The sequence below is a fragment of the Octopus sinensis genome, linkage group LG25 (genome assembly GCF_006345805.1).
Source record: "Octopus sinensis linkage group LG25, ASM634580v1, whole genome shotgun sequence".
Lineage (NCBI taxonomy): Eukaryota > Metazoa > Mollusca > Cephalopoda > Octopoda > Octopodidae > Octopus > Octopus sinensis.
In genome coordinates this window covers 6,654,914-6,682,490 of record NC_043021.1, presented here as the reverse complement: position 1 = coordinate 6,682,490, position 27,577 = coordinate 6,654,914, and the positions used below count along the sequence as shown (strand labels likewise).

The following is a 27,577-nucleotide window of genomic DNA, read 5'->3' as shown; positions in this document are numbered from 1 at the left end:
TACAATTTACATAGAGCCATGCAATCATGTATACAAAACAGACAAGTTCTACTAAAAATAACAGCCAATTCTTCCAAAAAAAATCACACCCCACCATTTTGAAAGAGAGAGATGGACAATGTGGATGGCAGGCACTGTTCTATATAATCAGCAGCAAAGAAAAGGATGCGATAGGCATGACTGAAAGAGTTTGTTGACCACAGGTCAGCTGGATCAGGGTTTAACAAACAGCAATGATTGAGGGAATTTCAGCTTTGAATATTTTGAGCCTTCAATTCTCAAGGGAGTCATAAGGGCATAATCATAACATGACATATTTTGGGCATTTAACCCTTTAGTATTTAAACCGGCCATATCCGGCCAAAATATTTAATCTATTTTATGTTCAAACTGACCAGATCCAGGCTCTCACACCTACCCAACAATGTTATTCTACATTAAGTAATTACACCATCAAGATCTTGAAGATATGAGATAATGCATGATTAATTCAAATCAATGTGAATCAGTAAGCATTATGTTTGATACAATAATCAGAACACTAAAGGGTTAAACTGGCAGATCCAATTCCTCTTCAGGGTCTGATCACAGCTGATATCTCTAGAGCAAGAGATAAGAAAAGAAACGGAAAGTGGGAGATGAAGGTAACAGAAGGGCCAACCCCAATATTGAACTGGGACTGAAAGACTAAGTTGACCTTGGCAGCATTAAATACATGTATTAATAGAAAGGATTATTCTTATTGAGTAAAGATTATTTGCCAACATAATGTGGCAGTTCTGGTTAGGACCATTGTTACTGTTAATCTCTCATTCAGAGATTTAGAAATTATTTTCCCTCTATTATTATTACTATTGTTATTCACTTTGTTCATCATGTACAAGTGTGCATGTAGTATTTTATTTATTTTGTATATGACTTCTATCAAATCTTTCATCTAACTCTGTGGGTCTGAAATGCAGTCCATAAAACCCTTAGTGGGGGTCAATATAAGATTTTGATGTTAAAATTTATTCCCAATAAATTGGTTATACTTCTACAATACACAAAATATTTTATGAAATTTTTTTTTTATACAATTCCTAATAATATCTAATTATAAAAGTTTTATAGGATCTTTTAAACATTGAATAGCTGAGGGTCCGGTAGAATAAAATAGGAATCAAACAAGTCCATGGGCAAAAACTGGTTGAAAACCACTGATCTAACCAGCAAAACCATTTGTTAGCATTCAGACAGCAAAAGTAGAAATATCAAGAAATATGTAAATAAGTCTATATTAAGAATATATGTGAAGGTTAATTCTAATACTCATAATAGCATATTATGTAGAGGGTTAAAACCTGCTAGGATGGGAAAAACCGTAACTAGCTTTGTCTGTCCGCCTACTTGTCTCTCATTCTTTCACACATACTTTGTCGCTTTCCGATTTAATATCCCCACCTGACTCTTCAGTGAATCCCTTTAATGATGCCCACTCTGTTGCAAACATTCAGGCAAGGTCCTATATCTAAGAATAACTCCCTCTTTTCCCTGACAACCAATCACAAGAGGCCTTACAACAGGGACATAGACACTTCCTTCTCCCTTTGACTAAGTGATAAAAAATAAATAAGAAATATAAAAAACAAAACAATATTGTTAGAATGATGATTTGGTTGGCCAGAGACATTCCAACTTCTACAGTTGAGTCACCCTCAATCACAAAATTTTTGAGGAAATCAAATTCTACAATGATTCCATTGTACTTAATGCAATAGTCTATGGACTACTCAGGCAGGTGTTCTCAACCATTTTATATCTATACTCTTTACTCTTTTACTTGTTTCAGTCATTTTGACTGCAGCCATGCTGGAGCACCGCCTTTAGTCGAGCAAATCGACCCCGGGACTTATTCTTTGTAAGCCCAGTACTTATTCTATCGGTCTCTTTTTGCCGAACCGCTAGGTGACGGGGACGTAAACACACCAGCATAGGTTGTCAAGCAATGCTAGGGGGACAAACACAGACACACAAACACACACACATATATACATATATATATACATATATACGACAGGCTTCTTTCAGTTTCCGTCTACCAAATCCACTCACAAGGCGTTGGTCAGCCCGAGGCTATAGCAGAAGACACTTGCCCAAGATGCCACGCAGTGGGACTGAACCCGGAACCATGTAGTTGGTTAGCAAGCTACTTACCACACAGCCACTCCTGCGCCTATGGAGCTCTTTGATTACTATTTTATTCTGGTGGTCTCCCCACAGCCATTCTATGTTTAAAAACTAGCTTTATAGAAACTTCTTTCAAAATTCCTATTTTGTTCACACATTAAATTGTGCAGGGTGAACTACATAAGGCATTAGAGAAAGAAACCCAGTTGTTTCTCGCAATACATACCAATACATAAATCGAAAGCAAAATTTTTTCAGGGGCTCTTGAAATACAATTGCGGATCCCAGATTTACTATAATGTTGCAATGACCTCCAAAAACCTTATATGGGCCCAGAGGGTCCATATAGACCCTGGTTGAGAACCACTAATCTAAGGCATCCAGCTATAGACACCTTGCCAAAGCAGACACTGAAGACCAACACAGCCTTCAGGCTTGTTGGATCTTGTTGAATCATCCAACACATGCTGGCATAGAATATGGTGGTTAAATCATGATGATATGGCTGAAACAAAAACTTACTAATCTAATCTTTTGTTACAGTAGTCTCTGCTCTGCTCTTTGTTTCTCTTCTCATGCTGTTTTATCTAATTTTCCACTGTAGTACTGGCACTATGTTTAGCCACCAAGCTTTTATAATCCATCTGACATACCACCTCCACTTTCACACATGCCCACCTACTCCATTATAAAGGAAAAGCTAATTCGTCTGTGCTTGTCTAATTATTTAGAATAAATTCTTGACTACCAGTTCGCTAAAATGTTGCAGTTCTTCAGCTTCATTCATATCAGTTACAAGACCTCCACCCGCGCTAGTGCATATTTTTGGAATTAAATTAATTGATGGAAATAACTGGTCTTAGAAATGGAATGAAAAGAAAATTATAGGCTTTTAAAATATTTGTCAACCCCTTTAAATATCTGCATTTCTTTGATAGGTAAACCGATTATGTGTGGTAATTAATTTTCAATATAACAAAGATTTTCGAGTGGTAGAGTAAATTATTTAAACTTTAACCCTTTAGTGTTTGCATTATTCTGCCAAAATTAATCCTTTTTTATCCACATTGCCTTGAGCTAATCAGGCATTATCTTGGTGCTATGAGATTTTGATGAGGTAACTGTTAATTTTTAAAATGATATTGTAGGGTTGGTGTGAGAGACCAGATCTGGCCAGTTTGAACATAAAACAGGTAGAATATTTTTGGCCAGATATGGCTGGTTTAAATGCTAAAGGGTTAAATATTGATAAAATATTATAGTCTTGATTAGCTACTTACTATGTGGATGTGTTTGTGTGCATGTGTCCATGTGCATGTAGAGGAACACACACAACCTGCTGATGGACTGACAGTTCAATATCTCCTTTAATCCAGATAAATTATGAGGGGGAACAGGAAAATCCCATGGCTACTGGCCTAGTTCACTGCACGACTATAGGTGGTGCTATGTGCACTGTGTTTATACGTATTACTTACACTGCACTTGTTAGTACATGGTCAAGGTGGGTGGCTTAGTGGTTAGGGTATTTGGCTCATGATTGTAAGGTTGTGAGTTTGATTTCTGGTCACACATTGTGTCCTTGAGCAAGACACTTTATTTCACAATGCTCCAGTCTACTCAGCAGGTAAAAATGCAAAGTACCTAAATTTCAAAGGGGCCAGCCTAATCACATTCTGTGTCACGCTGAATCGCTCTGAGAGCTACATTAAGGATACATGTGTCTGTGGAATACTCAGCCACTTGCATGTTAATTTGACAAGCAGGCTCTTCTATCGATTGAATCAACTGGAACCCTCGTTGTCTTAACTGATGGAGTGCCAGTTTTTTGTAAGTGGTGATAACCAAAATTTTGAGCGAGCCTCTGCTCATTTAGCTTGAAGTTATCTTTTAGCCATCGCTACTTCAGGTAAGAGAGGTGAACGTGTCAGTGAGGGTATCAAATGTGAACACCAGCCACTATCAGTCCAGCAATAAGTAGAACTGTTGAAAAAAATGGATTTTGGTTTTTGGGTACATAAGCTGTGAAGTGGAAGCACTCCGTCGGTTACGACGACGAGGGTTCCGGTTGATCCGATCAACGGAACAGCCTGCTCGTGAAATTAACGTGTAAGTGGCTGAGCACTCCACAGACACGTGTACCCTTAACGTAGTTCTCGGGAATATTCAGCGTGGCACAAGAGAGTGACAAGGCCGGCCCTTTGAAATACAGGTACAACAGAAACAGGAAGTAAGAGTGAGAGAAAGTTGTGGTGAAAGAGTACAGCAGGGATCACCACCATCCCTGCCGGAGCCTCGTGGAGCTTTAGGTGTTTTTGCTCAATAAACACTCACAACGCCCGGTTTGGGAATCGAAACCGCGATCCTACGACCGCGAGTCCACTGCCCTAACCACTGGGCCATTGCGCCTCCACTATAAGCTGTGAAGTATCTATGGCACTTCTGACACATGGCAGGTGTGTAATTAGCAGGTTAGAGGTGTGTTGATGAATTAGTATTATGTGACTACAGATGGGACGGCAAAATAGTTAATCCATCAAGGCTTCGGAACCAAGCATATGGGGGAAATATCTGGCGTACCAAAGATATGGGAAAATTTGGAACCAAGGATACAGGAAAATTTATATATATTAGGAGAAGAAATCTCCATTAGTTTTGGCAATAAGTGTATTCAATTGTTCAACTAACTGGGTTGCCTGCTCATTGAGTTATAGTACAAGCGGCTGAGTATTGCACAAAACTGTGTCAAACATAATTCTCAAGTAAGCAACATAATACATTGAGTGACAAGGCGTCAAATTTTAATTACAGGTACTCTGCAGGGTGGTTGGTGTTAGGGCATCCAACCGTTAAAAAAAACATGCCAAAACAGGCAGAGAAGCCTGGTGTAGTGTTCTGCCTGGTTGGCACCTGTCAAACCATCCAACCCATGGGAGCTTGTAAGGCAAACGTTAAACAATGATGATGATGATTTTGATACGGGTGGTATCTACCCAATTCCACCCGCAAAGCTTCAGTCAACATGTGGCTGTGGTAAAAGACACTTGCACAAGATGTCATGCAGGGAGATTGAACCAGAGACTTTCATGATTGTGAAACAAACTTCTTAACCATTAGGCCATACTGCATCCACACAAAAGTCCCCCCCTGTTGCTGTGTTATATGTGTAAATTTGGTATGATTGGTAAAACATTGGTAGGAAGGGAAAGAAATATAGATTTGATTGCCAGAACAGCAGCTAGAGAGTTTAATCTCATTAACTTCTGTAGTAAAATATTATTCATTAATTATCAATAATTATGGTAATTTGCCACTAGACCAAAAAAAATATAATTGAAAATATTAAATTAATCGCAAATACAGTATCAAACCTAAGAAAATTATATACACACGCATACACAATACATACATACATGCAGAGGGTGCGTAAGATATTTGAGGACAGATTTATGTTTATATAAAAAAAAACACAGATATATAACAGATAATAACTATATTTATCAAAAAATGCTATGAGGATAAAAATAAACCTTCTTTTCTATAAGGTTATTCAATAAAGCCACCTTCAGCTTCAACAACTGCTTCTATATGAGATCTAAATCATCTACATGCTCGAATCAAGTGGTCCTGGTTCATTTTAGATATTACTCTGACCATAGCAGCTTTCAAAGAATCTTTGGTGTTATGGGCATGTTCATTAACCTCTTGAAAGAGGAGGAAACCAGTGTTGAAGACAAGCCATGTGTTGGACAATTGCTCCATTGTTATGTTGTTGAGAACTGGATTATTAAAATCAAAGGACACAATGTAAAATACATTATACCTGGGTGTGAAGACACATGGCTTGATGGTTAGAGCATCAGGCTTACTTACAATCGTGTGGTTGTGGGTTCAATTCCTGTGTTCATGCTGTGTGTTGTGTTCTTGAGCAAGACAATTTCGCACTGCTCCAGTTCACTCAGCTGTAGAAATGAGTTGTGACGTCACTGGTGCCAAGCTGTATCGGCCCCTTTGCCTTTCCTTTAGATAACAACAGTGGTTGGTATGCATAGGTGACTGCTGGTCTTCCATAAAAAACAACCTCGCTTAGACTTGTGCCTCTGAGGGGAAATTTTTAGATGCAATCCCATGGTCACTCAGGACCAAAAGAGGTTTTAAAAATACCTGGATGAAAAACCAGACAGAAAGGTCGCAGCTTCAATCAGGGCTGACTTAGGTTAACAAAACGATATACAGCAACAAAGAAGCCTCAATACAGCCAACCAGGCTGCTAGAAATAGCAACCAAAAGTCACCTTCAGAGCAAACACTACCATTTTCAGTAAAAAAAATTAGAATGGTTTTGGTTGGAATGTCTTTGATCATAGATTTGCTCTCTGAGGAGGGTCATGGATGGAACATCTCTGATCATAGGTCTGCTCTATCAAAGCTAACCTTGAGGGCTAATAAACAGCTATTACAGCAACAACTCTGTTTTAAACCAACCAAAATCTATTTATAGCCCAAATATTTGCAACTTCCTGTGCCAAATAAAAGTTTAATAAAATATTCAAATATTTTTGCTGAAGGAATATGGTTTTTTTTAAAAAATTATTTTTTAATTATTTTTTTTTTCTCTAAGAGAAACAGCAGAAGCCAGACCAAAAAGCTTTGTTTCACTAAATTCCCCCCATTTCAAAATAAACTGATGCCAAATCCAGACAAAAATTCTAGCAGAACAGTTGTCTTGATTCATTTAGCTTCCCAATAGAAAAAGATTAAATTTGACATTAAGAAGAAGAAAAAAAAAGGAGGAGGAGGAGGAGGGAGAAAGGCTTTTGAAGTAAACAATACAAAAACAAAGACAAAAAAAAAAATTATCTATTGAAGCAATGGTCCCCCATTTCCTAAGCTTGTGATCTCTCCCCCCCCCCCTCTCTCTCTCTCTCTCTCTCTCTCTCGCTAACACAGACAAGATTACAAAAGTATTAATATGCATGTATGTATGAGTGTGTTTCAATAAAAATTAAGACACACAGACACACAACTTTATATACATAAAGGACATGCACTGTCTACATGGCACCCAACACACCCACACACAAACAAACAGATACAGAGACACTTAAACACCTACCCCATTCCATGTCACCTTTCTGGTCAATTTGCTTATTCATCTGAGAATTTAGAAATCCAGTGGGAAATAATACACAGGCAGACACACACACACAAGTCCTCAACAATAGACATAAAACAAGGTGGTGCTGAGTAGAGTACATATTTCTTGCGTCAACCGAGGAAAAAAACTGAGCTTGACTCACAGAACAACCATGAGATAAAGCAAATGTGAGAGACAAGGTCTCTCATAAATCACACACCCATTATCATCTAACAAAACAAGGGAGGACACATTAGACAGTGTAGTCTTAGATACACTTGTATGTAAATCAGTAGTTCCCCAACTTTCCATTTGATCACAAGTCTGCATCCCAACCTTGAAATTATGCATTGTGGTAGTCGAAGGTACTTGAAGTTTAATTGGAATTTGTTTCTTGCACATCCCCCAACAAGTGGACATTGATAAAACAAGTGCCAAATTAGAATAAGTAGTGGGATTGATATGATCAACAAATAGCTCTTCGAAGGTGCTGCCCTAGCATGTCCACAATTCATTGTTTCTGAGTAGAATAAGTGTCGAGTAACACAAAACTTAAGTAGCCCTTCTGTGTCTTGAGTACTATAAAATGATCTCTCTTACACACATACATACATATATACATTTATGTTTACATATATCTATGCCTATGCAAGCATGTGTAAAATATATATATCCATACACACAAAATATAAGTGCATATATGTATTTTGTGTCCAACCAATGCCATCTCCGGGTCAGTGACTAAGTTATGACTAGAATCTTCTATATGATAAGCCAAGTGATTTTTTTTTTTTGGTCACTGGTTTCTGCCTTCCACTATATGAATGTGGAAGGAGAAAGCAGTGGCTGAGCTGAGAGAGAAAAACATTATAAAGAAAATGGATTAGATAAACTAATGGGTGGAGATTGAAAGAGAGAGAAAAAGAATTAGACAGTCACAGCAGTTACACATTTTGAGTCATAAAGCATTTTCAGTGATTCAATGTAACAGACAAACTAAAAATTACACTACTTCAGCTCTTGTGCATCTATCAATTCATGTATGCCTACATACTTGTTTTTCTGTGCTTTCATGGGTTAGGTAAATATGTTATGGCATTGTTTTACAACCAGATGTCTTTCCCATCCTTAAACCCATAGCAGTTTTTACACACCGCTAACCCTCTGTGCTTTCAATCCAATGGATTGAGACCTGGAGGATTAGGAGGCCAAATGTTAGGGGCTATGTGATCATGAAAATTTTCAGCCATCCATTCCTGTGTTACTAGAGCCATGTGTGATACTGCGGAGTCTTACTGAAACACATACAGCCTTCCATTGTATACATTGTCTACCCAGGGCTTAACAATAATTTCCAGGACCTCAATGTCTCAATAATCTTTGGAGAAGAGTTATATAATCATTTATATAATAATAATTATAGAATTTATACATATATTAACATGCTAATATAATAATATATAATTATTATAATTTTAATATCTGTGTAGCATGGACTTTGTCAGTGAACAGGTCGCGGATTTTAGCGACGAAAATATTTTGACAAATTAAACTTAAATGTTGAAGTGAATCGAACGGCTTTTGTGTGTTTCTTAAATGGCTTATAAACACCTTCCACGCTGCAATTGTTTTCGTTTCAGCACACGATCTCAGATCAAATTACTTGCTATGCGAGCACATCTCCCCTATATATATATATATATATATATATATATATATATAATCTAAATTCCAGTATAGTTAGATTTCTATCTGTACACAAAATTTCAGCTCAGGATATCAAGCAATATGTGCTATTAAGATTTCATATATCTATGTGCAATGCTGTTGTTTCTCCGAGGCTAGAGACAGCATTACACATATTGCAAAATTTAACATTTAACATCTGTCTACAGCCATACTCACCTATACGCACACACATGCACGGCTCACAAACTGTTATCACTTATTAAAAGACATGAATTCTTTATTGTGAACTTTATAGGATTCTATATTGTTCTGGCTGTACCACATATGAAGTAAAAAAAAAAATCAAGGACACTATGACAGTGAGAGTGATGATGGTAATAGTTGTAGTTGTACACAGAAGTAGTGGTAGCGGCAGTGATGATGGTGATGATAGTGGTGGTGGTGGTGGTGGTGAAGGTAGAGTGATGTTAGTGGTGGAGACAGTGAGGGGGGGGGGGCTACAGACACTGCTCTCTGATATTACATGTCATAGCTGACAGATTATGATGATGGTAATGGGGGATGGATTGATTTCTTACATAAGTAACAAGACCCCATATTTTGGAAGGAAGGAGGAAGGGTGCAGTGGCTTGTATCAGACATCACACCAGAACTTCAACGACACTGGCCAGCCAGGTCACTTCCGGTGCCACCCAAGCTGCTAAAAGAGGAAATCAAATATCCCTCAGGTTGCACCTTACCATCTTAACAACCCTCTTGATATCAACTTACCCGAGTAAGACCACTCAAGTTCTATGATACAAACTTTGTTTTAAATTTAATCTAAACAGACATAGAGCCTGGGCAGCTCTTCAGCTGACCAGCTCTGGTCAAACCCATGCCAGCATGGAAAATGAACATGATGATGATGATGATGGAGAGGTAGTGTAAACCAATTGCACTGACCTCTCGGTATTTATCATCATCATCATCGTTTAGCGTCCGCTTTCCATGCTAGCATGGGTTGGACGGTTCAATTGGGGTCTGGGAAGCCAGAAGGCTGCACCAGGCCCAGTTTGATCTGGCAGTGTTTCTACAGCTGGATGCCCTTCCTAACACCAACCACTCTATGAGTGTAGTGGGTGCCTTTTACGTGCCGCCGGCACAGGTGCGAGACGAGTCTGGCAAACGGCCACAATCGGATGGTGCTTTTTATGTGCCACCGGCACGGGGGGGCCAGGCGAGGCTGGCAACGGCCACGAACGGATGGTGCTTTTTACGTGCCACCGGCACGGGGGGGCCAGGCAAGGCTGGCAACGACCACGAACGGATGGTGCTTTTTACGTGCCACCGGCACGGGGGGGGGGCCAGGCGAGGCTGGCAACGGCCACGAACGGATGGTGCTTTTTACGTGCCACCGGCACGGGGGGGGGGGGGGCAGGCGAGGCTGGCAACGGCCACGAACGGATGGTGCTTTTTACGTGACACCGGCACGGGGGGGGGGGCCAGGCGAGGCTGGCAACGGCCACGAACGGATGGTGCTTTTTACGTGCCACCGGCACGGGGGGGGGGGGGGGGGCCAGGCGAGGCTGGCAACGGCCACGAACGGATGGTGCTTTTTACGTGCCACCCTGGTATATATTTTGTCGACTTGCAAAAGGAAAAAAGCAAAGTCAACTTGTTCAGTGTTTTAACTTACAACATGGAGGGACATAAATACAAAGCAATTAATCTGTCACTCAGTATTTGGACAAGAATCAGGGACTAATGAAAGACGCATTTACATGCTCCCTTAACCTACTAGAAATAGCAGCCAGGTCCACTTGGACAACACCTTGTTGTCATAAAAAGAGAAGGTCATACTAGATCATGTAACCCTAGTTTAAAATTATGTCTGAAAACAGGAAGGACATAGCTGGGACACCAGCTGGATCAAGACCTTACCTAGGGTTAAATACCAACAACACCAAGAAACGAGTAAAAGGGAGACAATCTAGATAAGTGGTAATATAATACAGTAATGAGCGAATGCAGGATACAAAAACCAGAGACTTGAGATTTTAGACAGTCACCATTGAATGGATAGAGCGGAGGTGGCGGTGATAGTAGCAGTAGTAGTAGTAGTAATAGTAGCAGTATCATCAAGTCAGTTCAGTTCTTGAGAACATTTCACACAACCTGCATATTTAACCTGAAAGAAGCAGTACCACCACTATCACCACCACCACCTCTACCACCACCACCACCACCACCACTACCACCACCATCATCATTACCATAACACATTCTAGCATGACCTAATTAAATCTGCGGCCTTGTGCCTAAATTAGAAACCATTATTATTACAGTTATCATTATTTATTGTTAATCAAATTCCACCAAGGTCATTTAAATTTAAATCCCAAAGAAGTCGACTGCATCAATTGTCCCCTTCAGGGGTTGATAAAGTATCAGTCAGTACAGGGGGGGATTATTAAGTCAACTAACCAACCACCTTTCCCTTCAAATGAAATAAGTTTTGTGTTTCATGCACTGCATAACCTTTATCTATGCAGCAATTTCAAACACAACTGAAATATCTGACATAACAAAACAACGTCACAAACATATATCAAAATTAAAAAAAACTCATATAAAATGGGCAATTTCAATGAATAAAAAAAAAGGGGGTAATTTCAATAAATACAGTTAATATATAATGTTATGATGCTAGCGGGCAAAAATGAGTGGTTAAGAACTTCCTTTTGCATCCATTCATGTGGTTTGGGTTTTAGCCCCGCTGCATGGCCACCTTGAGCAAGCATCTTCTACGATAGCCCCAGGTTGATTAATGTCTTCAGAGTGAATTTTGGTTGATGGAAACTGTGTGGAAGCCTGTTGTATATGTGCACGTGCATCTTTGTCTCCTTCCACTTACTTGACAAGTGATGTTTTGTTTACGTCCCTCATAACTTAGCAGTTCAGCAATAGTAACTGACAGCATAAGTACCTGACTTTAAAAAAAAAAGTACTGGGGAGGGGGTGATTTGGTTGATTAAAAATGTTCAAGATGGTGCCCCAGCATGACCACAGTAAAAGATAAAAGATATTAAAACCGTTTTAAAACTGGGATGGGGGGAGGGCATGCACATGCGTGTGTGTGTGCATGCACACACACACATACACACACACACACACACACACAAGGTCAGTGGGTTTCAGATTGCTCAGTGTCTTAGAAAAACAGGTAGACTACATTGTCCTATGTCTGAATAAAGTAGGACAAATGGTCATGGTTGGGATGTCTGATTAGAGGCCTGTCAGTTCTATCAGAGCTTATCCGGGAAATAAACACAACAATCAAACCTGTACATGGCTGCTTGACCTGCTAGAAATAGCCACAAAATCACCCTCAATTCTTAAATACAAAGAAAGACACTAAAACATTTTATTGTTAGGTAGATAACCTTAAAAAGCTGTGACAGGAAAATTCAGTTCCATCATGGCTGACCTGGAAGGGTGAGGAAATAAATAATGCCATAATATCCAACCAAACAATTTATTATTAAATCTGTTGCTAGCTAGAATAGCTAACAGGATAGCTATCTAGCAATCTAACTAGCTAATGGAGCTAGGCAGCAAGCTAGACTTAGAAAAAGTCAGCTGAAATGACTCAGCAGTGGATTGTAGACCAGATGAGAAATTCCAATCAGCTAAATTTCTCTGTCATACAACTGTAATTCAAGTTGACTAGAATAGCAACCAGCTTGATAATGGCTCTACATGTCCTGGCTTTTTTATTTTCTTTCTTTCTTTCGTTCTTTTTTTTGTTTTTTTTTTGTTTATTTTATTATTTTTTTGTGTGTGTTTTGACAAAACATCCTCATGACTGTTGACAAGATGGGGTCAGAAAGATAGCTAAATGTCTGTGTTCAGCAACTGGAATATGTTTCACACACACACACACAGCACACACAGAGAACCCATTGGTCTCAGACTATAAGTGCCCTTCCATACAAAAATGAGCGGAAGTAGGTCTTCCACTCTTCTTAGTTCGGCCATTCAATCGCGGCCATTCTGGGATACCACCTTAACCTTTTAGCATTTAAACCAGTCACATCCAACCCATATATTCTACCAGTTTTATGTTGAAACTGTCCAGATCCAGCCTCTCACACCTACCCTACAATGTCATTCTAAAAATAAACAATCACATCATAAAAATCTCAAGGTTATGTTTACATCAAATGGAAAAGAGGGTTTATCCTAGTCAAATAGGACTCAAAGGGTTCCATAGGTAAAAAAAAAAGGTTGAGACACTGATTTAGTTGATCAAATCAACCTCAGTACTCTTCTTTTCTTAAGACTGGTACTCAGTCTCATTGAGCTTGCCAAACAGGGACACAAACAAACCAACACCAGTCGGCAGGTGGAGATGCAAACATATACATAAGCACACACGACAGGCTTTAGAAAGTTATCATCTATCGAGTTCCCTCATAAGGAATCGATCAATTTGGGGCTACTGTAAAAGGTGTTAACTCACAAGTGCCATGCAGTGGCAATAGTTGAAGGTTTATTTCCAAGTTGAATATGTCAGAGCTACTTGAACCAACAATTAAAAGAAGTGGGAGGCAACAGAAGGAAACTCTACTTCAATGGTTCTCAAACAAGAATCCACATGACCATTGCAGGGCTCACATAAGATTTTGTCATTAAAATTTGTGCAACAGATTGCTTAGGATTTTTTCGAAGCGTAAGTGTTAATAATAAATGTATAAAAATTTTAATTATCTACTTTTATTTTTCTAGCTGATGTGTGTTCAATTCACCCATAAACATTAGTAAACTTGTTTCAAATCTGTTTCATTTAAATTGTTTTTAATAAATGTATAAAAATGTAAGAATGTTTTATTTAAGCCATAATAAATAAATAAATGAAGGTTGCATACTAAAGTAGAATTTGACTCTTGTAGATTACATTGGCTACGTAGATCCCATACCAAAGTAGCACCTATATATAATCATTCCACACACACACATATATATTATTTATCATATATACATATATAATCATTCCACACACACACACACACATATATTATTTATCATATATACATATATATATAATCATTCCACACACACACACACACATATATATTATTTATCATATATATATATATATATATATATTCCCTGCTTCCATTTCCTGAGCGCCTATTAATAATAATACTGTAATTGTTCCATTGTTGTTGTTTTTTTGTTTCCCGTTTGGATTAAAATTATATATATATATATATATATAATATATATATATATGGTAAATATGAAAGGACGGAAGATGGAATATATGAGAATTTATTATTAATCACGACAATTATTTTGACACATCTAGCAGTGACTCATATATATATATATATATATATATATACACTCACACTCAATGGGGTTTTTTTTCAGTTTCCACTCACAATGCTTTGGTCAGTCCAGGAGCATAGGTTTGAAGTCATTTGCCCAAGGTATCATACAATGGCACTGAACCCAAGACCACATGGCTGGGAAGCAAATGCAACCACCCAGCCACAGCTGCAACTATTTCTTATTACAACACACATTGGTATTTTCAGCATGGTTTTTTACACTTGGGTACCTTTTTCTATCACCACGCACTCTACAATGCAGACTGGGAGCATTCGTTACACAGCTACTGCAGAGATTGCCTGCAGGGGAGGGGATTTCAAGATTTCTTATGTACCAACCATTCCTCTGTTTGTTACACACACACACACACAAGTGAGTGTATAGAATTTTTTTTTTTTTTTAAAGCACTCAACACATTGTCGAAGCTAAATATTATTTATAGACTACCACAGTCTTACATTACTTGAACATTCACAGAAGTAAAACTAATTTATCAGGATGCCTACCAGTTAGATTTACATACAGATTTGTCTATGAACTTTCAGTGACTCAAACTGTTAATATATACACAGATATATACATGTGAGTGTGTATGTATGTATATATATATATATATATACACACACACACACACACAAAAACATATATGCATGTGTATATTTATATATATATATATATTTATATTATATATATATATATGCTCACAGATATATAAATATATGTACACACACACACTCATGCTTATATGCACACACATACACACTCATGCCTATATGCATACACGCACATGCATGTACATAAAAATGCACACATGCATATGTGCATACACACATAAATGCACACATGCATACACACACGTATGCATATATGCATACACATACACAAACATGCATATATAAATAAAAATGAAAAAATACACATTAAGTACAGGACGGCACCAATGAGCGAAAAATACGCATGTATACATATATATATGCAAGCATGTGCACACACACAGAAACACTTATATGTATACAAACACACATCATCACCATCATCATCAAATGTCTGTTTCCCATGCTGGTATGAGTTGGACAGTTTGACAGGGGCAGGGCAAGCCAGAGGACTGCACCAAGCTCCACAATCTGTTTTGGCGTGGTTTTTATGGCTGGATGAGAAAAGAGTGAGAGGAAGGAAGAATGTGTGTACGAGTGTATATATTTCTAGGAATGTATGGTGTAGAGAATGTTATAGAGTGAGTGGTACCGAGAACGGTAAACATCAGCTTGAATTGTGCCAAGGAACTTCAATCTTTAACAAAAAAAAAAAAAAAAAAAAAAAAATAATAGTTATCTCTTTATACATGTATACATGCATCTATGTATGTATGTATGTATATAAATATCATCAACTTGAGGAATATTGGTGAAATATTTTCATCAAAACAAGCCTGAGGCTGTGTATATGTCTTCCAAATTCAGTGAAATTGAGGTTATTTACTTTTACATTTTTACTTGTTTCAGTCATGTGACTGCAGCCATGCTGGAATACCACCTTTAGTCAACCAAATCAACCCCAGGGCTTAGTTTTTTTAAAGCCTGGTACTTATATTATCAGTCTCTATTGGCAAACTGTTCAGTTATGGGTATGTAAACAAACCAACACGCAGTGATGGAGGGACAAACAGACACCAAGACACATACTCATAAACACACATACATATATATATATATATACACACATGACAGGCTTCTTTCAGTTTCCGTCTACCAAATCAACTCACAAGGCTTTGGTTGGCCCAAGGCTATGGTAGAAGATGCTTGCCCAACGTGCCACACAGTGGGACTGAACCTGGAACCATGTGGTTGTGAAGGAAGCTTCTCACCACACAGTCACATGTGTGTCTTATTTATAGACAATGACTTAAAACCTATACATTCTCAGCCCTGACTATGAATTCATGTTTATACCTTTAATTATTAGACCATTTGATTATGCATACTACAAAATGTCCCAGAGTAATTTCACAAACTAGGGGTTTACATTCAAAGAAAGTGACTAGTTAACAACATGCATCATCATCATCATCGTTTAGCGTCCGTTCTCCATGCTGGCATGGGTTGGACGGTTCAACTGGGGTCTGAGAAGCCAGAAGGCTGCACCAGGCCCAGTCTGATCTGGCAATGTTTCTATGGCTGGATGCCCTTCCTAATGCCAACCACTCTGTGAGTGTAGTGGGTGCTTTCACATGCCAACGAGGCTGGCAAACGGCCACGATCGGATGGTGCTTTTTACGTGCCACCGGCATGGGTGCCAGGCGAGGCTGGCAAAAGCCATGATCGGATGGTGCTTGTAAATAAAATGTTAGGGCAAAAAAAAATTTTCTTTTGTCTTTCTAAATATGCAAGACTTTTCTAAAGTTCACCTTATAACTATCTCTACCCTGTTTATTATCTATAAATGCAAGTGATAGAACTTATAGTTTCTTTGTTAGAAACCAGCTAAAACTAACTTTTTTTTTTATCTATCGAAAGAATTCAAATAATCAAAAAGAATAAAAAAATTATAATGGACACATACGCTTGCACACACATATATTAAAATTCATTGGAAAAACTGCTAACAAATGTAGACACCTATGTCTAGAACACTGCTGTGGCAGCACCAATCCACAAGACAGCAGCAGAGAAGGAGAGGAGGGGAAGCCACAGCAAATCTTAAACACATCTGACTTGCTTAGATCAAGTCATGTAGGCAGCAAAAATATTTCTTCAACAACAACACACTGCGTCAATGAAGATATTAGAAAAGATTAAGTGTCTTAATTTTTCTCATTTAATCAGATCTCCTGAAGATTAGAGAGAAGAAGGATTATGGAGGATTTTTTTTTTGTTTTTCCTTTTTTTTTCCCCCCTTCCCCACCGCCACTAACCAAGATTTCTAGTTTGGGATTGGAGAAAAGGGTATACAGTGAACTATAATCATAATCCTTGTAATCTGGGGATTACTATACAGAACAGAGGGGAGAGAGGGGGGGAGTAGATATTTTGTTCAATTCATTGGAAGAAGTAACTGAATTTTCAAACAATTTTTATTTTAAATCTAAATACCCAGTGTGAGTGTGTGTGTTTGTACAGGATTGGATCAAATTTATACTACCATATATATATGTATATATATATAGTGTGTGTGTGTATATATATATATATATATATATAATAAACTAGCAGTATTGCCCGGCGTTGCTCGGGTTTGTAAGGGAAATAACTATATAAGCATTTTTGGAGAGTTATAGCCAAAAAATAGCAAAAAAATGCATTAAAAATGGGAAAAAAATAATGGTAAATTTTTTTTAAATCGTTGACTCATCGTAGACATTTTTAGAGAGTTACTTCCCTTATATAATAGCGAAAAAATGCATTAAAATGGAAAAAATAACGTTAAATTTTTTTTTAAATCGTAGACTCATCGTAGATGCGCACTAATACCTAGAATGGCTCGATATGAATCACAACTATAAGATACCCGGTTTTTGGTTAAACTGCACCGCAAAATGTGGGAGTAGTTAGGAATCTAAATCGTAGGAGACAGACACACAACTTGACTTTTATATATAAAGATATAAGGGTAGCAAAAAAATTCTAGAAAAAATTCTCCGCTACATATATATATATGTATATAAGTATATAAATACACACACACACACACACATATATAATACATAATATACAGAGATGGTTGAGGAAGTGACATGAAACAAAAGCAGCAGTACTCCCAATGTTTGAAAAGAGAGTGTATATAAAGTGCAGGGTGGAATCAGTCAAAACATGTTACTCCAACCAAGTTCCAGACAAACTCCAGGGCTGGTTTGTACAAGGTTGCATCAAATTTATACTACCATTGGGCTTTAAATCATTGGACATATCCCAATATGGTCTCAATTCATCCATAGACAGATAGACAGATAGCTAGATAGATAGATATAGATATATACGGCAATAAAAAATTGGAGGGGATCAAGAGGTGATGTTCATCAACTTTTAGACATTATATTATGTCTATTTATTTATTTAAAAAAAAAACAATTATAATAATATACATACGTGTATATGGTGTTTTTATATATGTAAAGCATAAACTGTTATACATGTATGTATATTATTATAATTGTTTTTTTTTAAAAAATAGACATAGTATAATGTCTAAAAGTTGATGAATACCACCTCTTGATCCCCTCCATTTTCTTATTGCCGTATAAATTAAGGGTAAAACAACATTTTACCCTCGCCCATTTATTACATTCAGTAGTGTAATTGCCATGCAATGAAAAAACACTTGTGTATTAATAATTGGGTATTCTACCAGCAGTAAGTATATTGGATAGATATTATCCCTTAGTTGGTTGGATTCACAACCTCTAACACTCTTGGAATCATATATATATATATATATATTATATATATAATATATATATATATATATATTTTACCTGAACTGAGTAATGTTTCAATTGAATTCATAAACCATACGATTGGATTTGGTAGACAAACTGAAAGAGGCTCATTACACACGCACATACACCATTATGTTTGAATAATTCATATTCATTATTTTGGTATTATGGCTTTATGAAGTAATATGACCTTCATTTGTATTAGTGGTGCCTAAGCTGCTCCCAAATACAGCCAGATTTTTTTTAACATGGTCAGTGGATCTGTTAAGAATAGCAGTTAAATCCCCTTCACAGCATTCACAAAAAAAAAAAAAAAGCGCAGGAGTGGCTGTGTGGTAAGTAGCTTGCTAACCAACCACATGGTTCCGGGTTCAGTCCCACTGCGTGGCATCTTGGGCAAGTGTCTTCTGCTATAGCCCTGGGCTGACCAATGTCTTGTGAGTGGATTTGGTAGATGGAAACTGAAAGAAGCCTGTCATATATATGTATATGTGTGTGTGTATATATGTTTGTGTGTCTGTGTTTGTCCCCCTAGCATTACTTGACAACTGATGCTGGTGTGTTTACGTCCCCGTCACTTAGCGGTTCGGCAAAGGAGACCGATAGAATAAGTACTGAGCTTACAAAAGAATAAGTCCCGGGGTCGAGTTGCTCAATTAAAGGCGGTGCTCCAGCATGGCCGCAGTCAAATGACTGAAACAAGTAAAAGAGAGTAAAAGAGTACACAATTAGCTTCTCCCACCCCTTTTTCCACTTTACCAGATCCAGGGGACACCGCGACCGGGTCATATGCATCACTAGTTCTGCTTCTCATCAAACAATTAATAAATTTTTATCTTTTAATTTTTATCACGAGAAACTCCCCTCCATAGCATACCTCCTAGTTTCTATTCACCTATCGATCTCTTCTTCATCTATCTATCTATCATTCTATCCATTTTTCTCTCTTTCGCACTTGTGCTTCTTATACAACAGCTGCCTCCACAAGTGAAGATACTGCTAAAAAGCTAGCGCCTCCCTACCATCACCACCACCATCACCAAACCCCCATCACATCCTCAATCCCCCCCCACCTTCCCCCCCCCGCTCAGCTTGATGCCTCATCTGAAACAGTGAGTTGTTGCTATTTTCAGCAAAGCAGATTTTGAAGTATAACTCGATATCGTGCGTTGAGAGGTTTAAATACATGACTTATGAAACATCTTCAGCTGTAGCATCTCTCTCCCTCACTCGTACACATACACACACACACACATGTAAAAGACATACAAGGTTGTATGCATGCATATATATGTGTGTGTGTGTGTGTATATATATATATATATATATATATACACACACATACATATATATACATACACACACATATATATATATATACACACGCCACACACATACATACATACACATGCACACACACACATACATACACACGCACACACACACACACACACACACACACACATATACAACACACACACACACACATATATATATATATATATATATATATATATATATATATATATATATATATATATAAATCCTGTGACCTTAATGGTTTTGTGTTATATCAACAATCATCAGCAAGGTTGAAAACTTACCATATCTCTGAGCGCTCTTCTGTACACATAAAAACCTTTCTTTTATATATATATATATATATATATATATATACAGACAGACAGACAGACAGACACACACACAGACAGAGTCAATAGATAAAGGACACGATGCTTAACCCCTTAGCATTCAGAGTTCTTAGTCAAATGTATTTCTTATCAATTCATATTGTTTTGAATTAACCATGCACTATCTTGTAGCTCTGAAATTCCAGCGGTGTGCTAGTTAATATATTATTAGAATGACATTGTAAGATAGGTGTGAGAGGTTAGATCAGATCAGTTTCAATATAAAACATGCAGAGCACCTGGGCTGGATATGGCCAGGTTAAATGCTGAAAGGTTAAGCGTGGTTTTGAACTTACTCAAAAATTTCTCAATGTGTGGAACAACCAAGGCAATGATAATGTCTGTCTATTCTTGAACAATTTCAAACCCCTTTGATTAATCAATTATATTTTTGTTGACATAGCAGGAGTGGCTGTGTGGTAAGTAGCTTGCTTACCAACCACATGGTTCTGGGTTCAGTCCCACTGCGTGGCACTTTGGGCAAGTGTCTTCTACTATAGCCTCGGGCCGACCAAAGCCTTGTGAGTGGATTTGGTAGACGGAAACCGAAAGAAGCCAATCATGTATATGTATATAGATATATGTGTGTGTTTGTGTTTGTCCTCCCAACATCGCTCGACAACCAATGCTGGTGCGTTCACGTCCCCGTAACTTAGAGGTTCGGCAAAAGAGACCGATAGAATAAGTACTAGGCTTACAACGAATAAGTCCTGGGGTCGATTTGCTCGACTAAAGGCGGTGCTCCAGCATGGCCACAGTCAAATGACTGAAACAAGTAAAAGAGCAAAAGAGTATAGCATAAAATTATTTGCAGCCAAGGATTTGTTTCAATATATTTGTTTATAAGATTCATGTATTAAGCATTTTTGTATTATTGTATCAATATTACTGCTACACACATACACACAGTGTATATACATACATACTACATACATACATATACAAATATGAGGGGAATGCTGAAAAGTTCCTGGCTTTAAGGGTATCATGAAAGGCTTGGTTAGAGGCCCAACTTTCTGAGTTCATTCACAGGGCCGAGAAAAACTGTAGGGCCACTGCAGTAAGTGTGTGAACCTGAGAGGGGAATAACATTGAATAAAATCATAATTAACTGATCCACTGATCCTCCTGTATTTTCTTTTACCAAAAGCCAGGAACTTTTCTGCTCCACCTCGTGTGTTTGTGTGTGTCTATTATTTTTGGCAATGTAACAACAGATGCATCTTTCTGGACTGTCTGTGCCTTCCGTCTTTTCTTCTTCCTTCCAATGAAGGACCATACTAGGAACTTCATTACCCCTCCTATTTTTCCATCTAAAATTTTCACTGATCATCAATCTAATACATTCATTGTCTGCATCTAATTGAGTTCTGTTGGGTTTTTCCTGATTTAAAAAAATTTTATTTTTTTAATATTTTGGATTTACACATAAATACATATGTACACACACACATACCTATGTACACATATACATTCAAGGTAGACAATGCCTACCTTGAATAAAATAGATCAATAGCAACATTTTCATTTTTATGGCAAAATATGCACATAATTCAATAAAATTATGAAGGTTACTCTAATTACTATGCATATAAAATACAAAATATCTAATGTTTTTGTAGATAATTCACACCTGCTTTCCAATCTCACTATTTAAGCTACACATAATACTGCTGTAGTACATATGCTGCATACACTCCTACAACACCGTTTTCTTTACATGCTATAAAGGCAGAAGTAAATCTGCCCTCAACTCTGTCACGCACCACTGTTTCGCTTATTTTTTTGCGTCTTTTACTACATCAAGGTCACCAAACTGCCTACCCTGAGCAATTACCGATGGCACGTGCCTGCTGTACACATAATATGCGACATACCTAAATGCATAGATGTACATATATAATTTTAATTATAGGTATTAACACAAAGAAAAATCCATAGAGCGAAACACACAATGAGAAATAATACTTCTAGTGGCTACACATTGTGGCCTAAATTTTCATATTCACAAATACCTGAATAATTGTCAGATGAGCAAAACACAAATGCTTAATGCAAATATCTTGGCAACTTATTATGTGACATTTACAATCACGACCTATATGTGTCTTAAGCTGTGCCAGTAAATATCATTATATATATATATATATATATACATATACATATATATATATACACACACAAACATATATCTGTGTCTAGAATTACTGAATTCTTATTGTCTACATTAAGATGTGTTTTTCTCCTTTTTGTTCATTTTAATTGTTTTTTGTCAATTCTTATGTAAACCCCAAGTTTTTTTAGGATGAAATACCAAGCAATTGCTTTTGCTGGCCAAAATAATCAGAAAGAAATCAAGAGGGTTTTGAAAAATATTTGGCAAAAAGAGGTATATTTATTCTTTTGGTGCATTACTCTTTTAAAAAGCTCCAGTCATTAGACTGGGGCCATACAGAGGTACCATATCTTTAGGTACAGTTAGCTTCATTCAGCACTTGTAGATTAATAACAATTCTATCTTAAAATCATAAAAGGTAAATCTGAGCAAGAATTGAACCCAAAGAGCTGTTACAAACTATCACAAAGTATTTTGACTAATCCTTAATTCTGTCATGTAATAATTAAATTCTCTACAGATTGTCATCCACTGCACTGATGTTCTATTGATTTTGTCAGCCCTGCCCCCGATGCTCTGCTGATACAGTTGTCCACTGCACACTCAGTACCAAGTGAATAGGAATCAATGTTTGAGCCTCATAAAATGAGACCGTGTTTGAGGTCTCATAGCCTGCTAAAAATAGAAGCTAAAATTTCCATAAAATTCCAAGAAGGAAAATGTAGTTTTACATACAAAAAAAAACCCATAAGGGTCATAGCTGCAATGCCTCTGATTATAGGTCTGCTCAATCAAGAGCTAAATATCAAGAACAACAATGACTATGGAAATACAAAATAAAACCTAAACAAATAACAAAAAAAAAAATTCAAGAACGCTTACCTGTAATATCTTGATTGTAGGTATGTTGAACAAACAGCTTTAGAAACATGGCTAGCAGATCCAAAATCAATGACTTTTACTCGATAAGGGAAACGAACTGGGTCTACCAACATGATGTTTTCTGGCTTAAGATCTGCATGAATTAGACCTAAGTTCTTTAGTTTAAGAAGTGCAGTCAGTACTTGCTGGGTTATGGGACGGATGTACTTTAATGGGAGGGGCTGGAATTTGTTTTGTTTCAAGAAATCATAGAGATTTTGTTCAAGCATCTCAAACACTAAACATGTGTGATTCTTGTGCTGAAAGCATTCATACGCACGTACAAAATTAAACTCGTCAGCATTCTCCTGGCTAAGTCGAGACAAGATGCTGACTTCGATTTGTCCCTGTCGAGCATAAGAGGGATGGTTCTTGAGGATCTTAATGGCAACAATTTCACTGGTTCCTTTTTTCCAACATTTGACCACCTGTCCAAATGTCCCTCGTCCCAAGAACTCCAGTACCTCATAGGCACTTGACATGGAGTACAGAACTTCATGCTGCACCAACTGGTAGTCACCGTCATTGTTAGGGGAGTTGGTATTTTTTGAAGTTGTGGTAGTGGTGGTTGTGGTAGCAGCCGCAGTAGTAGTGTTGTTTTCATCCTCGCTGGAGACAGCGTGAGCTTCGGTAAGCTGCATCGGGGCATCTATTAGCTCTTCACTTTTGCGTTTCAAGCCACATCGCTGATAACTTTCCTGGCGTTTTATTCGAGACGACGGGGCAGCTGCTGCAAGAAACGTGTTTGTTGTCGCTGACTGGTGATGGCTAGATGAAGGATGTCGATTTGAAATGAAGTCCCCATAGTCATGTCCACCAGCAGTGCGATGACTGTATGGTAAAATACAAGCAGTCTGTGGAGGAGGAAGATCGTTGGCGTGGTGAGTCGTGTTATTGGTGGCAAGTGGGCTCGGTTGTGTATTGGATGTAGCAGCAACATGAGCAGTAATAGCAGATGCAGGCCCATGAACTACATGCTGGCCATAAGGAGACACTTCTAGTTTGATTTTCTTGGAATTACCAAACACACTTATCTTGGCGCTATAATTATGGGGGGCAGCTTGCATCAGTACTTAGGGGGGGCCTGCAAAGACAGAAGAAAAAAGAACATTGTATTAGATTATAATAATAATAATAATTAATTCTTTTATTGGCCACAAGGGCTGACAAAAATTAATTATAACAAAAAGGGGACAAAAACAGGATGAAAGATTACAAAGGGTTTTGTCCGTTTGTGAAAAAAAAATCAGTAAAAAGCAGTTTAACAACGAAAAACTCCCAATAGGGGGAGGCGTTACAAAAGGTTCCTGGTGGAAAAAAACCATAAAAGCCAACGGGAGCCTGGTCAAAAGGCAGGTAGAGAGCCCCTTTCTTCTTTTATATTACCTTTTTAAATCACAAGTGCAAAATAATAATAGCTGCAAATTTTGACATGAGGCCAGCAATTTTGTGAAGTGGGTAAGTTGATTACATCAACCCATAAGGATGAGATAGCAAAGTTGACTTCAGCAGAATTTGAACTCACAACATAAAGACTGACGAAATGCCACTAAGCATTTTGTCTGGCATGCTAATGATTCCGCCAACTTACAACTTACATAATAATAATTTTGTTAATTTCTAACATAGGCTTACAGGACCAGAAAGCTGGTTGTGGCAGCAATGGGTGGGAGCATTAAAGTCAAATCATTTTGACCCTTGCGGCAATTCCTCCCATACCTCTTTGAAAATGGAGACACTGACCTGCCTGAGACTACCCTTGGTTCGATGATACAAACTTCCAGTTTCGAAGTGATCTAAATTAAAACTTTCCCTAATAATTTCATGTTAATTTAAGTTCCAAACACCAGCTTAATAATGACAAAATCATTTTATTAAATTCTTCATTATTATCAAAATTAATAGAAACGGAAGCACTGCATATCAACAGAAATATGGCAACGAAAGGGTTAAAATGGAGTTGGAACTCAGACTAAAACAGGAGGTTTTCTTCTTTTCTATTTTTGCTTTCACTTCCAGCAGGTGAATCAGACATAGTATGAAAGGTGCTAACAGTCCCATCCAATCAGTATAACAATTGATACACACAAAAACGGACATAAAAGACAAAGCAAATTTTCCTGAAGAATGTATTTTGGCACTTTTAAATTCTTCAGCAACTGATATGAAGAGGGGATGGAGAAGTTTACAGAGAGATAAATATACATTAGGATTGAAACATCATTAGAATGCAAACATTGGTTTTAGGCAAATATATAAATATATATATATATATATATCTACAACAGATCATCATTGTTTAATGTCTGCCTTCCATGCAGATATAATATTATATATATATATATAATATATAATATGTATGTATATATATATATATATATATGTATGTATGTATATATGTGTGTGTGTATATTATATATATATATTATATTATATATATGTATGTATATATGTGTGTATAATATATATATATATGTATGTATATATGTGTGTGTGTATATATATATATATATATATATATTATATATGTATGTATATATGTGTGTATATATATAATATATATATATGTATGTATATATGTGTATATTATATATATGTATATATATATATACATATATACATACATATATATATATATATATATATATACATACAGATCATCATTGTTTAATGTATACCTTCCATGCATATATATATATATAGATAGATAGATAGATAGATAGATATAGATAGATAGAGATATATACACACAGAATATAGATATATACACACACAATGAAGGAGGGAAATAAAGATAAATACAGAAATATCATAAAGACTATTGAGGCAATTACGACAACTCGCAGAGAACTGCCAAAGAAGCAACAGTTTAGAATTTAGAACAACAAAACCAAAATTATGTTTTCTTCCTCCATACACTGAGGAATTTACGTAAATAGTTGAAATAATCTTGAGCTTATTAAGAGTAAATCTTTGGAAAGTCAAATCTCTCAGCTAAAAATAACTTTCAAATTTACTGAACGATTTAAAAAGCAATTTTTCTTCACTCACAAACACAACACAAAGTATTATGTGTATGTATGTGTGTGTGTGCATGTATATACACACACACATGTATATTCATATATGTGTATACACACACACATATATATTCATATATGTGTATACACACACACATATATATTCATATATGTGTATACACACACATATATATTCATATATGTGTATACACACACACATATATATTCATATATGTGTATACACATACACATATATATTCATATATGTATATACACACACACATATATGTGTATACACACACACATATATTCATATATGTGTATATACACACACATATATATTCATATATGTGTATACACACACATATATATATTCATATATGTGTATACACACACATATATATATTCATATATGTGTATACACACACACATATATATTCATATATGTGTAATACACACACACATATATATTCATATATGTGTATACACACACACACATATATATTCATATATGCGTATACACACACACTTTGCGTGTGTTGGAGATTTAATGTTCTTTAACAAAGAAAAGATTATTAGCAATGTTTAACTAAATCTGCATGGTATAATGGCTGTATGGTAATAAACTTTGATTTGCAGTGTTGTGATTCCCAGTTCAATCCTGACGTATATAGCATTTTGGGGAACTGTTGCAGAGCACAAACCAAAGGCTGACCAATGTCTTGCAAATGAAATCTACCGGTTTCCATTTACAAAGCATTGTAGAATATTGGTTTAAGACCACCATAACACCCACACAATTACATTTTGGGATCTTGTACATAACAAGATTGCGCTTTCCTGCCTTATTACAGCATCTTCAGGAGTAAAATCTACATCTAAACCGATAAGTACGTACTTTATATGTACGAACTTGTTTAATGAAAGAGTGTTTTTTTTTTTAATCATTTAATCTGGATTATATATATACACACACACGTATATCAATATGTAAGTATTCTTTTACACTTTTACTTGTTTCAGT

General features: G+C 36.8%; 1 protein-coding gene across 4 annotated transcripts in view; it reads right to left on the bottom strand.

Annotated features, from left to right (window-relative positions):
• Nucleotides 1-27,577, bottom strand: part of LOC115224221 (homeodomain-interacting protein kinase 2) — a 225,363-nt gene that overhangs the window by 101,122 nt on the left and 96,664 nt on the right. For all 4 annotated transcript variants that reach the window (XM_036513303.1, XM_029794999.2, XM_029794998.2 and 1 more), the window contains exon 2: nucleotides 23,495-24,617. In XM_036513303.1, coding sequence (XP_036369196.1) covers nucleotides 23,495-24,600 — 1,106 coding nt within the window. In that variant the 5' untranslated portion in view covers nucleotides 24,601-24,617. The remainder of the gene's footprint in view (nucleotides 1-23,494; nucleotides 24,618-27,577) is intronic.